The 16,186-nt window shown below is 52.8% G+C and overlaps 1 protein-coding gene across 1 annotated transcript; it reads left to right on the top strand.

Annotated features, from left to right (window-relative positions):
• The first annotated feature begins 198 nt into the window (after positions 1–198).
• Positions 199–16,168, top strand: GYS1 (glycogen synthase 1). Its single transcript, XM_061139795.1, has 16 exons — positions 199–526; positions 1,979–2,160; positions 4,303–4,494; positions 5,383–5,568; positions 5,811–5,955; positions 6,778–6,895; positions 7,195–7,315; positions 7,600–7,706; positions 9,788–9,847; positions 9,938–10,016; positions 11,572–11,685; positions 12,007–12,133; positions 13,558–13,653; positions 13,842–14,005; positions 14,431–14,511; positions 14,686–16,168. Exons 1-16 carry the CDS (start codon positions 409–411, stop codon positions 15,004–15,006), a joined length of 2,211 nt encoding a protein of 736 aa, XP_060995778.1. The 5' UTR covers positions 199–408; the 3' UTR covers positions 15,007–16,168.
• The last annotated feature ends 18 nt before the right edge of the window (positions 16,169–16,186 follow it).

Genomic DNA, 16,186 nt, shown 5'->3' with positions numbered 1-16,186 from the left:
CCAATCAGCTAGCGCAGCAGCAAACCCCGTTCACCCGAGCTCCCTTCAGCTGTCGAGGCGGAGGCGGGGCCGAGCCGAGTGAACGCTACACTGTCCACCAATGAGAAGACGCGGGAGCCCCGCCCCCGGACGCAGACCAATGGGGTTGGCCGGGGGGGCGGGCGCCGCCTCCTGGTGGCCGCAAGGTTTCACTGCAGGAGCCCCAAGGGGCTCAGTGACGCTGCGGCCGCTTGCTGCCCCGGTCTGGCCGCTCCGGGCGGGGGTGCGGTCGTGCAATAGGAAGCCGAGGGCGGTGCGAGCTTCCCGTCGGGCACCAGCTACCTGGCCCAGCGCCCTGCCCAGTGCATTCCTTCGACACCTCCGGGGCCCCCACCAGTGGCCCCCCGGAGCCCTCTAACCGCGTCGGCCATGCCTCTAAACCGCACTTTGTCCATGTCCTCCCTGCCAGGACTGGAGGACTGGGAGGATGAATTCGACCTGGAGAACGCAGTGCTCTTCGAGGTGGCCTGGGAGGTGGCCAACAAGGGTGAGCAAACCGGGCAGAGGGACCGGACGAGACGAGCAGGCGGGGATGGGGGCCCGGAATATTGAGTAACAGCGAACGAGGCTGCATGGCATGATTCTTGGGTCCTGGGCAAGGAGCCTGTGACTCCTGTGCCCTTGGAGAGGGGCTGGAGTTTGTCTCCTGGGCCCTGGAGGGAGGGGATGAATCGCGTAAGATGAAAGGAGCCTGGAAACCCAGGTCCTGGGTCCTAGGGGAGAGGGGGTTAAAATGAAAAAGACCAGAGGTTTGGGTCCTCGATCGGAAGGAGATGCGGGGGGGAGGTTTGGCACTTAAGAACTGTGGCCCTAGGTGGGGAAGCATCTTGGGATGTAACTCCGGATTTGGAAGAGAGCCCACTTGGAGATGGGATGCACGCATCGTGGTGGGAGAATTTGGGGAACTGGTCATTTGAGGGTAAATACACGAGGAGGCTGGAGACCCTGATTCTTAGATCCTAGGGTGAGAGAGCGTTGGGGCCTGGATGGCAGGGTTCTGAGTGCCTGAGCTCCGGGTTTGGAGGCATAGAGGAACCTGTGGCCTCAGACACATGCGCGCTGGATTGGGGGAAGACTGGGAAGTCCTAAGTTGGTCAGGGGCTGGGCCCTGGGATGGGAGTGGCTGGGGGCCTGGATTTCTGGGTTCCAGGCTCCAAAGGGCCTAATATTATGGGTTTGGAGAAGGCTGGGGCTGGAAACCCAGGAGCGAGGAGCAGTCTAGCTCCGCAGAAGGAAGGAAGTTAGGATTTTGCATTGCTGAGTTTTGGGAGAGAAAAGGGGGCAGGGGGTGGCGGGGCTGCGGGTGTCTGCAAACATGGAGCCATGGCTCACCAGGGTCCAGGCTGCAGGGGTAAGGAGTCTGGAATGGAGTCATGGGAGAGGCAGGGGCATGTGTGCCTGTGTCCCCATGTGGGGAGAGAGAACTGGGGGACAGGTCGGCAGAGTCCCTGGTGGGTGAGGGATGACAGCTCTGGCTTCTTTGGGACAACTGTGGGAACCTAAATGAGGCCATGAAGAGGGATTCTCCCTTATTGTGTCCTGGAGCCTGACTGGGAATTTAAACCCAACTCCCTTAAGCTGGCAGTTCAAGAACCTGGACCCTGATAACCCTTGTCAGCTTCTGTCCTCCTTGGCCCCAGCTCATAATTCTCTCACACCTGGGAGCCAAGGCCCCCAGTCCCTTCTCTCAGATTCAGAAGTCCAGCCTGAACCCTCTCCTCCCTCCCAAGTCCTGACCCCAGCCCCCTCCTCCCATCGACCCAGGAGTACCATCCATCAACCCCCTCTCCCCTCCTCCCTCTGACCCTGAAGTGTGGGCTCCCAGTTCCATCTTCCCTCTGAGCCAGAGGTCCGGGGCTTCTGTGCACCCGCGCCTCTCCCCAGGCCCCAGATGTGTAGACCTCAGCTGGGGCCTGTCCTTATGTACTTGGGCCCACAGTGGGCGGCATCTACACCGTGCTGCAGACGAAAGCAAAGGTGACAGGGGACGAGTGGGGTGACAACTACTACCTGGTGGGACCGTACACGGAGCAGGGCGTGAGGACCCAGGTGGAACTGCTGGAACCCCCGACCCCGGCCCTGAAGAGGACACTGGATTCCATGAACAGCAAGGGCTGCAAGGTGGGACATGGCCCGGCCGAGCACAGGGTGGGGGCAGCGGAAGGAGAAAGAGCAGGGGGTGGACAGCCCCAGGGAGACAGGGAGGCCTGGACAGAAACTCAGGATGGCCCAGTACTTTCCCAGGCAGACACAGAGGAGCTAAGATTGACAGACACTCAGAGAGATACAGGACTGTGTGAAGTGAGTGGGTGAACCCCCAGCTCTAGGACATTGGTGAATAAACACAGACAGCAGGTACAAGACAGACTAAAAGATGGTCCTAAAAGGAAGAGGCCAAGATCCTCAGATGCAGAGAGAGGAAGAGAGCTAGATGGACCTAGAAAACCTGGTGGGTGTGGGGTGGGGGTGAGGCAGGAGGTCAGAGCAGTTGTTCTGGAGCGTGAAGTTCAAATTCATCTTCTCTGGGGACTTCCCAGGCAGTCCAGTGATTAAGACTTCACCTTCCAATGCAGGAGGTTGTGGGTTTGATCCCTGGTCAGGAAGCTAAGATCCCACATCCTTGGTTGCCAAAGAAACAAAACAGAAAACAGAAACAATATTGTAACAAATTCATTAAAGACTTTAAAAATGGTTCACACACACAAAATTCACCTTCTCTGCTTCCTCCCATGCGACCTTGACTGATGAACATGCTGATAGCATCCACTGTAGAGATTTCTTGGGAGGATGAAATAGCTCATAAAAAGTCTTCAGCCCAGGTCCTGGCATGCAGTTCACGCTGTCTGTGAGCTGTTATCTTCGTGGTTATTATTATCACATCATTATTACTTAAAACAGCTTGCAGAGTGAGGTGGGCAGGTAGACAAATTAGATAGCTGATGGAGACATGCTGAGTGTCCCAAAAAGTGGTGGTTGCCCAGTGGTTAGAGCAACAGGGAAATAGAGTCTAGATAGGGAAGAGAGGTAGCCTGTTTTAGAGAGAAGGGTCTCAAAGGAGAGAGGAAGATGGGTAACTGAGGAAGAGAGGCAGGCAGACCCAGGGGACAGAGTTTCGGATGGGCGGAGTCGGGAATTAAAAAGATGAGGGGGAGAGTGCCAGGCACCCAGTGAAGACGATGAGAACAGAGTTTAGGCCTGAAGGCAGCAGGGCAGGTTTGGGTTCTGGGAGGAAGAGGTACAGGCTTGCCTTCATTCATTCACGGCCTCTGGTTTGGGATGGGGTCTGGAGTCCAATCAGGAGGGACTGTGTCCCTAAGGAACCCTAGGGCAGCTGCTGTCCACGTGCTGGGGGCCTAAGAATAGCCCCCCCAGCAAAAGGGCAGACAACAGCTGGGAGGGGGAGGGGCATCAGGGAAAAGCCACGTGGGGAGGAGTAGGGTGGCTCAGCCGGATGGAGGTGTGGCAGCAGGCCCAGAAGCTGGGCCACAGGAATCTGGAGGAAGCCAGCAGATCAGAGAAATGTAGCAGGGGGCAGAAATCCAACCTGGAGGGCGGGTAGTAGTAGAAAGGAGGCTGCAGAGTATAAGATGGGCTGGGGGCAGGGGAAAGAGGAAGCAGGTGACATATATGGTGAAAGAATCAGAAACAAGGCAGCAAGAAGGGTAAAAAGAAGCAGCCAGTGAGCTGCAGAAAAGAAAGTTGATGGGAGAAAGCCGCTTGATGACTGGTGGGAGAAATGTGGCAGCGGAAAGAGAAACAAGGCAGCGGGTTGGAGAAATGATTAGCAGGGTGGATCAACAAGGCGGTACAGGGCACGGAGACAGGACATGTGCAATGTGGGTTATAAGTAGTGAAGGGACACAGCCTTTATAGAAACTAAGCAAGGGGGACTTTCCTGGTGGTGCAGTGGTTAAGACTTTGCACTTCCCACACAGGGGGCGCAAGTTCAATCCCTGATCAGGAACTAAGATCCCACATGCTGTGCGGTGTGGCAAAAATAAACAAAACTCTTGAAAAGAAAGAAACGAAGCAAGGAATGGGGTGAGATGCCACAGCCGAGATGAGAAAAGATTGTGGGAGGAATAACTAACAGCAAAAGGAGAAATAAGGCCATGAGTGAAAAATTAGCAGCAGGTAAAGAAAAAGGAGGTAGAAGAACCCAGGCTATGAGCCCGGACGTCTGCCTGGGGATGGGAGAAACACAGATGCTGTGACCAGAGACAGGTGGCCAAAACCTTAAGCCTTCCTGTGTTCCCTCTGCAGGTGTATTTCGGACGCTGGCTGATCGAGGGGGGCCCCCTGGTGGTGCTCCTTGATGTGGGGGCCTCAGCCTGGGCCCTGGAGCGCTGGAAGGGGGAGCTGTGGGACACATGCAACATTGGGGTGCCCTGGTACGACCGGGAGGCCAACGACGCCGTCCTTTTTGGCTTCCTCACCACCTGGTTCCTGGGTGAGGTAGGCCCCACTGTCCATGCCTGTGGCACTGCTTTTGACCCCAGGTCCCAGAATACAATGGCCATCAGCCCCTGGCTGGAGGGTTGCCAGGTGGTCGGAGGGTGGTTGGTGTCTCTTCTGCCGGAGCATTCTGGGAATTGTAGTCCTTTAATCCAGGGATTAGCTCTAATCTTTGGGAACATGGACATCCAGGGGCCTAGATTCTTCTTTCCTCAGAGAGCCAATCTCAACTCCAGATCATTCACTCCAGTCTTCCAAATATGGAAATTGCAAGCCCCTAGCTCTAGAGGAGGCTGGCTTGACGGGAAGGCTCACCCCAGGGAATTCTGGGAGTCGTAATTCTCTCATCCCATATTGGGCTAGACGTGGCTTTCAGATGGGGCTCTGGATGTTTAGGAATCCCCAGCCTATCTGAGAACCAGGAGTCTTGTTACTGACCCTCTTTTAGGTTTTAAAAGGCTCAAGATGCTTTTTTTCCCCTACACCTTGGGACATTTTATAAACTGGCTGCTTCTAGGGCATCCTGGGAGTTGTAGTCCTTCAGCAACTATTGGGTACAGGTCTACTCTTGACTGCCATAAAGGGTCTCCAAGAATTGTGTTCATGACCTGGGGAAAACTTTGGTCTTTCCAGTTCATCCCTGCTGGGACTTAGAAAGTTGGTCAAAAAAACAGCTCCCATCAGCCTCTGGGGATGGGTCAGCTAGTCCAGCGGCCTCAAGGGTTGAGAGGTCCTTGTCTGATGGGGATTGCAGTAGGTCACCACCCACTCTGTACAGTAGTGGGGGTAGATTTACTGCTCTCCTGCTTCCTCATCTATGTGGGGGATCACTGGTTGTCTTCACAAAATACATGGAGATACAGTGGCCCTGTCTCTGTTGCCCCACAGTTCCTGGCCCAGAGCGAGGAGAAACCACATGTGGTCGCACACTTCCATGAGTGGTTGGCGGGCGTCGGGCTCTGCCTGTGCCGCGCCCGGAGGCTGCCCGTGGCTACCATCTTCACCACCCATGCCACGCTGCTGGGGCGATACTTGTGTGCTGGGGCTGTGGACTTCTACAACAACCTGGAGAATGTGAGCTGGGAGTGTGGCAAATGGGGGTTGCCAATGTTACAAGACAGCCCAAAGCTGTCTTCAAAGCCCAAGGGGATCAAGTTCCCTCTTCTCCTAGGACCCAGGAGTCCAAATCCCAAGTCGTCTCCACCCTCAGACCCAGGAGTCCAGCTTCCAGCCCCCGTCTCCCCTAAGACACTGGAGACCGGACCTTCTGTCTTTCCCCAGTCCTTCTAACCTGACTGCCCTTTCTGCCTGCCCAGTTCAACGTGGACAAGGAAGCAGGTGAGAGGCAAATCTATCACCGCTACTGCATGGAACGGGCCGCAGCCCATTGCGCTCATGTCTTCACTACTGTGTCCCAGATCACCGCCATCGAGGCTCAGCACCTACTCAAAAGGAAACCAGGTAGGAAATTGGCTGGGGACTGCAGACGTAAATGAGGTAGTCTATGCCAAGGCTTGAACCAACTTTTTTCTTTTTTTTTTTTTGCTGTAAAGAGCAGAGAACTACAACTCCCAGAAGGCCATAGGTTGCTGACCTAAATATGAGGCTGCCTGACTGTATACCCTAGAGGCTAATGGGAGGTGTAGTTTCTTTAATTTCAGAAATGGTAAAATTCTTTTACTGACTAATATAGATATTGGTCTTACAAAGAGGAAGGAGTTTCCTTGAATTTTGTTTTTGAGAAAAGCAGTGTTGGAACCAATTATTCTTTCCACACTAGAGCATCCATTGTCGATGGGTGCAAGGCCTTTGGCTGGACAGCTCCTTATGTTGCTGGAATTTTACCCCAGCGGCTAGTAGGGGTTATAGTTTTTTACTGATACACTTTAATTTCTATGACAATAGGAAACAGTTGGGGCCATAAAAGAGGCTTGAAGGTAGAGAAACAGGATGGGGACATTGATTCATTCCCCCAGCTCAGGGTAGCATAAGGGAAACAAAAGAACTACAATTCCCAGAAGTCTTGATGCTGATCTGTTCCCTGTTTAGTTAGCCATTCACAGGGGCTGATGGGAGTTGTGGTTAGGCTTCTGAATATCAGCAAGCAACATTGGGCAAGAAGGTGTCTGAGTGGTAGGGCAATTGGGTCACCACAGGAACTCACAGAGGAGCTATCGAAACAAAGACATTGTGAAAGGAAAGGGATCTTTCCTTCATTTATTCATTCAGCCACATTGATCTGAATGAAGAAATGAAATGTGGGACCTTCTCCCCCAATCCCAGATATCGTGACCCCCAATGGACTGAATGTGAAGAAATTCTCTGCCATGCATGAGTTCCAGAACCTCCATGCTCAGAGCAAGGCTCGAATCCAGGAGTTTGTGCGGGGCCATTTTTATGGGTATGTAGGCCAGATACTTAGGTCTCAAGAGAGGAGGGGGTTGGGAGCCCAGACTCCTGGGGCCAACAGAGGGGAGAGCTGAGGGCTCTGTCTCTTGAGTTCTTGAGCACCAGCACAATGGCTGAGTATTTAAGGAAATCCCTGTCTAAGGAGAAAAGAACCACAGTTCCCATGATGAGCTCCCATGATGCCTCTGTCCTAAGATATTCTTTGCCCCTGTGGCTTCTGGGGTTTGTAGTTTCGAGGCTGGGGTGAGTGGGTGAGGGTCTTGGCTTCACCCTGGGTTGTGGCTTCTTTAGGCACCTAGATTTCAACTTGGACAAGACCTTGTACTTCTTTATCGCCGGCCGCTACGAGTTCTCCAACAAGGGGGCTGACGTCTTCCTGGAGGCCTTGGCCCGGCTCAACTATCTGCTCAGAGTAAGGCCTGGGCTGCAAGGGGTCAAGGAGAAGGAGAATGGAGACCTGGGGAGGTGGGGGCAGGGAAACCTATGTATAAAATGGGAGTGTAGGGATGACTCAGAAAGAAGATCAGAGTCCCAGTGGGGATGGTAGCTCTGTCCTATATTCTTAACAGGAAGGGACATGGCAGGGTCCTAGTGGTCTTGGAGGGTGGAAAAGGGTGGGTGGTCTCAGCCTTCTCCCATGTGATTCTCATACATACATACACACACACACAAGGCCCTCCCTTTCCTCTGCCCCAGGTGAATGGCAGCGAGCAGACGGTGGTTGCCTTCTTCATCATGCCAGCTCGGACCAACAATTTCAACGTGGAAACCCTTAAGGGCCAGGCCGTGCGCAAGCAGCTTTGGTCAGCAGTCCTGGGCCCAACATTTCCTGCGGCTCCCACTCCCAGCTCTGTGCTTTGGGTCCCCCGTTTCTCCTGGAGTCTCAGTTTTGTGATCTGTAACATGATCAACCCATCCCCAACCTGATTCCTAGCAAAGTCACTTGCTTCAGATGTCTCCAGCCCTGGGGCAGTACGAAGTTGCAGTCACAGGCAGGGTGAACGTGACAGCAGGACCAGGGCTCTGATATCCAACTAGAGAGTTTGGCTCATGCCCCGTCCCACTCTGGCTTTGTAACTTGAGGCCAACCACTCAGCCTCTCAAGCCTTTCTCTTCCTTGCTTTCTTTTCTTGGATGTGCTGGGTCTTCATTGCTGTGCACGGGCTTTCTCTAGTTGTGATGAGAGGGGGTTACTCTCTAGTTTGGCTGTGTGGGCTCAGCTCAGTTGTGGAGCTCGGGCTTAGTTGCTCCATGGGATGTGGTATCTTTCTGGACCAGGGATTGAACCCGTGTCCCCTGCATTGTGTCATATACAGTTGTGGGAGTGGAAGTCGCTCAGTCATGTCTGACTCTTTGCGACCCCATGGACTATACAGTCCATGGAGCTCTCCAGGTCAGAATACTGGAGTGGGTAGCCTTTCCCTTCTCCAAGGGATCTTCCTGACCCAGGAATTGAACCTGGGTCCCCTGCATTGCAGGCAGATTCTTTACCCACTGAGCTATCAGGGAAGACCTCTTTTTTCTTTTAATATTTATTATTTATTTGGCTTCCCTGAGTCTTAGTTGCAGCACATGGGATCTTTAGTTTAGCATGTGAACTCTTAGTTGCACAAGCCTCAGTTTTTTTTTTTTTAATTAATTATTTTATTTTTGGCTGCACCTGGGTCTTTGTTGCTGCACATGGGCTTTCTCTAGTCGTGTTGAGCTGGGGCTACCCTTGAGTTGCGGTGTGCAGGCATCTCATTGCGGTGGCTTCTCTTGTTGTGGAGCACGGGCTCCGGGGTGCACAGGCTTCAGTAGTTGTGGCTTGCAGGCTCTAGAGTGAGGTGTCACTAGTTGTGCTGCACAGGTTAGTTGCCTAGGGCATGTGGGATTTCCCAGACCAGGGATCAAACCTGTGTCCCCTCCATTGGCACGTGGATTCTTAACCACTGGACCATCAGGGAAGTCCAAGCCTCAGTTTCTTCACCTATAAAACCCACTCACTAGCCATTGGCTGGCTATTCCTTGAGCTCCTACTGTGTGCCAGGTGCTGTTCCAGGCACTGGGAACACAGTCATGAACCAGAAAGATAAAAGCCTTGCCCTCATTGAGTTCACATTCTAGAAAGTTCTATAGACAGTGCTCTGGCCAAAAAAAAAAAAAAAAAGCAGGACTCGAGTATGAGATGGGGTTGTCAGGACAGGTCACAGTGAGAAAGTATCAGCAAGTAGAGACCAAGAGAGGAAATGAGGGAGACAGCATTGTGTCTATCTGGGGAACAGCATTTCAGGCAGAGGGAACAGCAAGTGCAAAGGCCCTGGGGCATGTTTGAGAAACAGCAAGGAAGCCAATGGGGATGGAGCAGAATGCCCTAGGGAGATGGGGTAGAAAATGAAGCCAGAGTTCTGAGAGGACCATGAACAGAGGAATGTCAGTGACATTGTAGGGTGGCACTTGGCTAGCTTTACTTGTGTCCATACATTTTCCCCTCTCAGAACGTAATTTTCCCTTTTAATAAAATGGGGCTTAGCATCACTAGCACAAATCCTAATAATAGCTGACATTTCTGGAAGGCTCGCTGTGTGCCGGGCACTGTGCATTTTTTGTCATGACCTCATCGAATTCGCACTGCAAACCTTTGAGGTTGCTTCTATTTTTATCCCCGTCTGACAGATGAGTCACGGTAGTCAGAGAGGGAAGGCCATCTGTCCCTGGCCACACAGCTGATGCAAGGCACAAGGAAGCCAAACCTTCCAGGACCTAATTCCCTGAGTCCCCATCCTCCAGCCCAGAAATCCCCAGGGCTTCTCTCTGCTCAGACCTCAACTTCCCAGCTGCCCCAGAAGTCTAACAATGAATGGCAGCTGGTCTCTATGTAATGTTGTCGCTCTGCTTCCTCCAGGGATACGGCCAACACAGTGAAGGAAAAGTTTGGGAGGAAGCTTTACGAATCCTTGCTGGTGTGAGTGCCCTGCCCTCAGCCCTGCATCCTCCTAGGCTCTAAACCCTCTCGTCACCCATGCCCAGATGCATCCCCCTGCTCGCCTTACAGGGGGAGCCTCCCAGACATGAACAAGATGCTGGACAAGGAGGACTTCACTATGATGAAGAGAGCCATCTTTGCCACGCAGGTATGGTTTGGACTCCCGAGTCGAGAGATGGCGATTCCCAGCAGCAGTCCCTGAGGCAGACTGCCGTGTTAGCTCTGACCCCAGAGATGGCTGGGAGTTCTGCTTTATCGCCAAGCCCTTATTCCAGGAATCAATTTTGAAGTCAGAAGGGTGTGAACTTCAATTCCCAGAAGCCTTTAGGGCAGCCTGATTCCCCACAGCTTATTCTGCCACAGAGGCTGCTGGGAGTTGTAGTTCCTTTGAGTCCTTGGGGCACCCATGAACAAAAGGTAGAAGGGACCTTAGACTAAAGTCAACAATGAAAGTGTTAGACGCTCAGTTGTGTCGGACTCTTTGTGAAGGTCACCACAAAATGAGAACTACAACTCCCTGCTGACTTTGGGCTTTGCTGCATGCTACCTCTACCTCTTTCCCCAGAGGCTGCTGGGAGTGGTAGTTTTGTTGGTCCTCTGGGGGTAGACTGGGGTCAGCTGAAACACTCCTTGAAGAACATTGAAAATTCTCAGCAGTTGGTGTTTCTTCTCCCACTGGTTGTTTCTAAGTTCCCAGATAGCCCTGGGAGTTGTAGCTTCTTTACATACCTGGGGCTAATTGGAGGGATGGGAAACCTTGGAGAAAAATTGGCAGCCACAGAATGAGAACTACAACTCCCAGCAGCCCCTGGGGCTTTTTTTTTTTTTTTTTTGCTGCCTTGACTCTCCCTGCCCCCAGAGACTTCTGGGAATTAAGAGTTCTTTTTTTCTCTGGAGTCATGGGTTTTTGGCATCTGTGGTCAGTGTTGGTGATCCATTACCTGGGGAATGGAAACCAAGACAGCCAAGTTGCTCAGATAAGGTGTGACCTGTTTTTGGCCAAACTATAATTTCCAAAAGTTCCTAAAGGCAGTTGGCCTCACTGAGGATGTTTTTGTTATGAGGCTGCTGGGAGTTGTCATTTCCTGGGCTCCTGGAGTCAGTAAACTGAAGAAGAGTAGATTTTTTAATGAGAGGAATGATGGGACAGCTGCGAAGAACTATACATCCCAGCAGTCCCTGGGACTGCTATTGCACTAGCTTTGTCTTCCTCCAGTGACTCCTGGGAACTGTGGTTTCTTCTGAGTGTGGGCTTTTGAGGGTGGAGGTGGAGAGGAGATCCAGGATTTTCATAAGCAAACTGTAACTCCCAGCAAGCAGTCCCTGAAAGGCACAGTCTCTGCCCCCATCAACTGCTGGGAGTTACAATCCCTTTGGGTTTCTTTGATGACAGCCCAGAGTACAGAACGAGTGTAGCTACAATTCCCTGTATTCTGTGAGGCATGTTAACCCTGGTTCTGCCTCAAATACAGCTGAAGATTATAGTTTCATTTCAGCTCATGGTGGTTAAAGGGAAATGAAAACCTTTACAGATAGAGCCAAGTAGGAAATCTACAACTCCTGGTAATCTCCTGGGTTTGTTGCTCCACAACCTGGTGAGAATTGTGGTCCCCTCAGATCCCCAGGATCAGCATGGCTTATGGGGAAGGAGGGAGCCCTCTGGCCCTTCCCTGACCCCTCATCCCCACTTGTGGCCCCTACAGCGGCAATCTTTCCCTCCTGTGTGCACCCACAACATGCTGGATGACTCCTCGGACCCCATCTTGACAACCATCCGCCGAATCGGCCTCTTCAATAGTAGTGCTGACAGAGTCAAGGTGAGCGCACTGGCCAGGGTGGGATTTGGCAAAGTCGGGGGGAGTGGTTTAGGAGGAAGGGGTGTGATATAAGGGATGGAGCCTGGCCCTCACGTTCCCCATCTCCCCTAGTTTATGAAAGGATTGCAGTGTTTAGAAAGAACCTTTGCTTCCGAGGCAGATAGCCTTGGATTCCTTATCTTTGTCCTGGCACTGACTTGTGTGGCTTTTGTCAAGTCTTGCATCCTCTCTGGGCCATCCAGGGAGCACCCTGGGAGTTCCTTCTACCCAGGGAGGAGCTAAATAAGGTGCTCAGGCTGAGCCCTTGATTTTCACTGCCAGGTGATTTTTCACCCGGAGTTCCTGTCCTCTACAAGCCCCCTGCTCCCCGTGGACTATGAAGAGTTTGTCCGTGGCTGCCACCTTGGGGTCTTCCCCTCCTACTATGAGCCTTGGGGCTACACACCAGGTGAGTTCAGCATCTGGCATGATCCTGAGCCAAGGGACTCACCCTCCCTGAGCGCCAAGCTCCACCCTTGCGAAAGAGGAACAATGGGAACAGTCTGTTCATGTGTTTCTGTGACACAGCAGCTCATGTGATGAGTAACTAGAGGGCTGATGTCAGAGTTCACACGTGATTTCTCTGTTAGCTACTGTTTGGTTTCCGCAAACAACAACAGCTAAATGCACAGTTTGCTAACAGTCCAGCTACTTTCGTATGTTTTTAAGGCAAAATAAATACCACATTTGCTGTAGTATTTCTTCAGTGATGAGTAATTTGACAGATCTTTTAAATAGTGCTTATGTGATGATTAGGAAACTTGCCAGTTTTGTTTTCATCCACAGTTAAAACGATGTGACCAGCCCCTATTTTTCCCATGGTGGTGGTGGTTTAGTCACTAATTTGTGGTGGTTTAGTCACTAATTTGTGTCCGACTCTTTGCGACCCCATGGACTGTAGCCCACCAGGCTCCTCTGTCCATGGGATTCCCCAGGCAAGAATACTGGAGTGGGTTGCCATTTCCTTCTTCAGGGGATCTTCTTGACTAAGGAATTGAACCCAGGTCTCCTCCGTTGCAGGCAGATTCTTTACCCACTGAGCTAGAAGTGCTACCTCTAGCCTCTATTTTTTTTTTTTTTAATAAGCCTTGTCATATGTAGTGCCTACTTTTGCAGCTTACAGATATTTTTAGAAACACTTACGTAAGAAGTATAATAAACTCCTTGAAGCATTTCTCAGCATTATTTTAAGGTAGTAAATGAGGTATAGAACGTGCTCTGCACACTGGGTTAGTAATAATGAGAGGTCTTATCCTACCTCCTATCAAAACAGCCTATGGGGACTTCTGTGGTGGTCCAGTGATTGAGGTTCCTGGCTCCCTATGCAGGTGTTGGGGGGGGCGTTCCATCTCTGGTTGGGGAACTAAGATCCCACATTCCGCACAGTGTGGCAAAAAAAAAAAAAGCAAAAAAACAAAACAAACAAACGAACAACAACAACAAAACAGACTATGAAGCTATGAAAACCAAAACAGTGTAACCTGGCAAGCAAAGTATCTTACAGGTTGTAAGGATTCTTTAAAATGGTCGACTCTGGCCCAGAGTACCAGGCTCAATAGATTAGCATCCTTATTGCCCAATTATAGGCTTTTTCTTACCCTGAGCCCTTGGGGAAAGTGAATTCCCTTTTCTGGACCTCTTAGCGTCCCCTCTAAGAAATAGGGACTAACTCGTGGGCAAATGCACAGCTTGATTTTTCTGGCCTCTGATTTGCTCAGCACAGCGCCCGGCACTTGTTAAAGGCTCCAGTAGAGGGCGCCATTGAAGCTTTTATTGGGATTTAAGACTCTAAAGAGGGGAAAGTAAGCAGACCTTTCTCACACCTTCCCGCAGCTGAGTGCACGGTAATGGGTATCCCCAGTGTCTCCACCAACCTCTCCGGGTTCGGCTGCTTCATGGAGGAACACATCGCAGACCCCTCAGCTTACGGTCAGCGTCCGGACTGAGAGCCGAAATTCTTGAATACTGGGAAAGAGGGGCGTGGACTCTTGGGCCACTAAGAGGAGGGAGTGGACTCCTTAGTCCCGGTGGGAGGGAGGCCTCCTGGTGCTCGCAGAGTCCCAGAGAGAATGAAGGTTTCAGTCTGTTCTCTGAGACCCCCGTCCTGGCCCCGACAGGTATCTACATTCTGGACCGGCGATTCCGCAGCCTGGATGATTCCTGCTCGCAGCTCACCTCCTTCCTCTACAGTTTCTGCCAGCAGAGCCGAAGGCAGCGCATTATCCAGCGGAACCGAACGGAGCGCCTCTCTGACCTTCTGGACTGGAAATACCTAGGCCGGGTATAACTCCCCTCCCTGTCCTCTGCCGGTGAATCAGTCACTTCCGGCTCTGGGTGTCTGATTCCCCAAGCCTCGAAAGCTGGCACAAAGGGCACGCTCTCTTTTTTGTAACGCTTGCTGTCCCTTTAAGAAACTAACGTCCAGAAGATACCTGGGTTGGAAGTTCTCTATTTGCATAGGGTGTGGCCAAAGAGGTACCTGATTGGAGAATCCCACCCCCTTAGTGGGTGTGGCTCAGAGGGCTGTCCATTCACAGCCCTGCTTATCTACATAAGGGGTGGAGCCTCTTTGGCCAACTGGAAATTGGCCCGGGGGTGTGCTTATCTGATTAAAGGTGTAGCCAGGACTTGCCCCGTCGCCAAATCTCGGGGCGCGGGGTCTGCTTCTGCCCCCTGATGCCCACCCCCTTCTTTCCCTCCAACAAGTACTACATGTCAGCGCGCCACATGGCGCTGGCCAAGGCCTTTCCAGAATACTTCACCTACGAGCCTCACGAGGCTGATGCGGTAAGTGGATCCAAAGGTCCCTCTGGTGGGCCAGGAGCTAGAAAGGGGGTGGGGGGATGAGGCGGGGTGTCCCTCCTGGAGTCACACGGCCTCAGGGACGTTGGACGCCCAGGCTGGCTGTAGGGGGCCTCTGCTTACTCATTCTGCGGTTTGTGCCCACACCTCCGTATATAGACCCAGGGCTACCGCTACCCACGGCCAGCCTCAGTGCCACCATCACCTTCGCTGTCGCGACACTCCAGCCCGCACCAGAGTGAGGATGAGGAGGAACCCCGGGACTTACCACCGGATGAAGATGGCGAGCGCTACGACGAGGACGAGGAGGCCGCCAAGGACCGGCGCAACATCCGCGCACCCGAGTGGCCGCGCCGCGCCTCCTGCACCTCTTCCACCGGGAGCAAGCGCGGGTCGGTGGACACGGCGCCCTCCAGCTCACTCAGCACCCCCAGCGAACCCCTTAGCCCCGCCAGCTCCCTGGGCGAGGAACGCAACTAAATTCCCAACCCCACACTACCCCTTCCCGCGCCCGCCCCCGCCAACCCTGCCTCCCTTATCCAGAGAATGGATGTGGAATGGCGCTGTCCGAAAACTTCACTCAAGATCTTCAACCCTCTGTGGGGTCCACAGCCCCACCTCCTCCGCCATACACTCCAGCCCCTCTAGCCCCGCTCTTGGAATCCCCAACACTCCAGTATCCACAACACTGTGCCTTTCTTGTGCCCTGGAGTCCCCCTGGGCCGTCCCAGAGGCCAGGGATCTGCCATTGCCCTGCCGTGGTGCCAGAGGTTTTCAGAAACCTGCTCTGTTGCCTTTTATGCTGGGGCTCCTAGAAACCCATGTGCTTACTAATTCTACAGCATACAGAGCCTGCCATGTGCAGGCCTGGCCAGGGCGCCACCGAGCACTGGAAACCACGTGGCGTCCCTGAGAATGAGACAATCAAGTCCAGAGCTGGCGCCCTTTCAGGGACTTAACTGAGTGCAGGCCCTCTATTTCAACTCCAGAACTCGGGCTCCAGGCCAGTGCACTCCTGTTTACTCTGAGGGAGCCCTCCCTGGGGTGTCCAACTCTGCCTGGAGGATCCCTCCACCCCAACTCCCTTCTTCCTCTGCACTTTGGCCAAGCAAGTGGGGGCAGAACCACTTGTCTTCTCATTCCTACTGGAGAACACCGTCTTGGTCTAGATGCCTTTCTGGCCTTTTCTGGACCAGACCCTACTCCTCCTTCCCTGAATCTGAATTCCCCCGTATCTCTAGACTCCTGTGGCCTCCAGGGAATCCCTCTGCTGAGGACAACTGACTGTCTTCTCTTGCACCCTCCCCCAAGCAACCCCCAACCGCTAGACCCATCATGAAACCACTGGGTTCTAGGTCCCAGCTGCTGATTCTAGAACCTCGCCTCTGTGCTGCATCCTGGCCCCATCCCCCCGATCTAGAACTCAGCCAACTGGATTCTAGAACCTCCATATTTACCTCACTTCGAGGCTCTTCCATCCCCAAGCTGTGCCCTGCCCCCAGCTTTGGTGAAAGGGAGGGGCCCCTCACGTGTGCTGTGCTGTGTCTGCTGCACTTGGTTTGCAGTTGGGAGGGGAGGGCAGAAGGGGTGTGATTGAAGTGTGTCCAGAGATGAAAAAATACATATATATTTAAGAATCTCAGGTCTAGTCTGACGTGAG

This window comes from Dama dama, chromosome 4, assembly GCF_033118175.1.
Source record: "Dama dama isolate Ldn47 chromosome 4, ASM3311817v1, whole genome shotgun sequence".
Classification (NCBI taxonomy): Eukaryota; Metazoa; Chordata; class Mammalia; order Artiodactyla; family Cervidae; genus Dama; species Dama dama.
The sequence above is the reverse complement of the archived record's forward strand: the minus strand, read 5'-3'. Positions and strand labels throughout refer to the sequence as shown.

Bases quoted from the DNA above. Each gene is read 5' to 3' on its own strand.
- GYS1 (XM_061139795.1), top strand. From the start codon at position 409: ATGCCTCTAAACCGCACTTTGTCCATGTCCTCCCTGCCAGGACTGGAG. The intron at 6,896-7,194 runs GTATGTAGGCCA...TGGCTTCTTTAG, and splicing joins GTGCGGGGCCATTTTTATGG to GCACCTAGATTTCAACTTGG. The intron at 13,654-13,841 runs GTCAGCGTCCGG...TGGCCCCGACAG, and splicing joins CGCAGACCCCTCAGCTTACG to GTATCTACATTCTGGACCGG.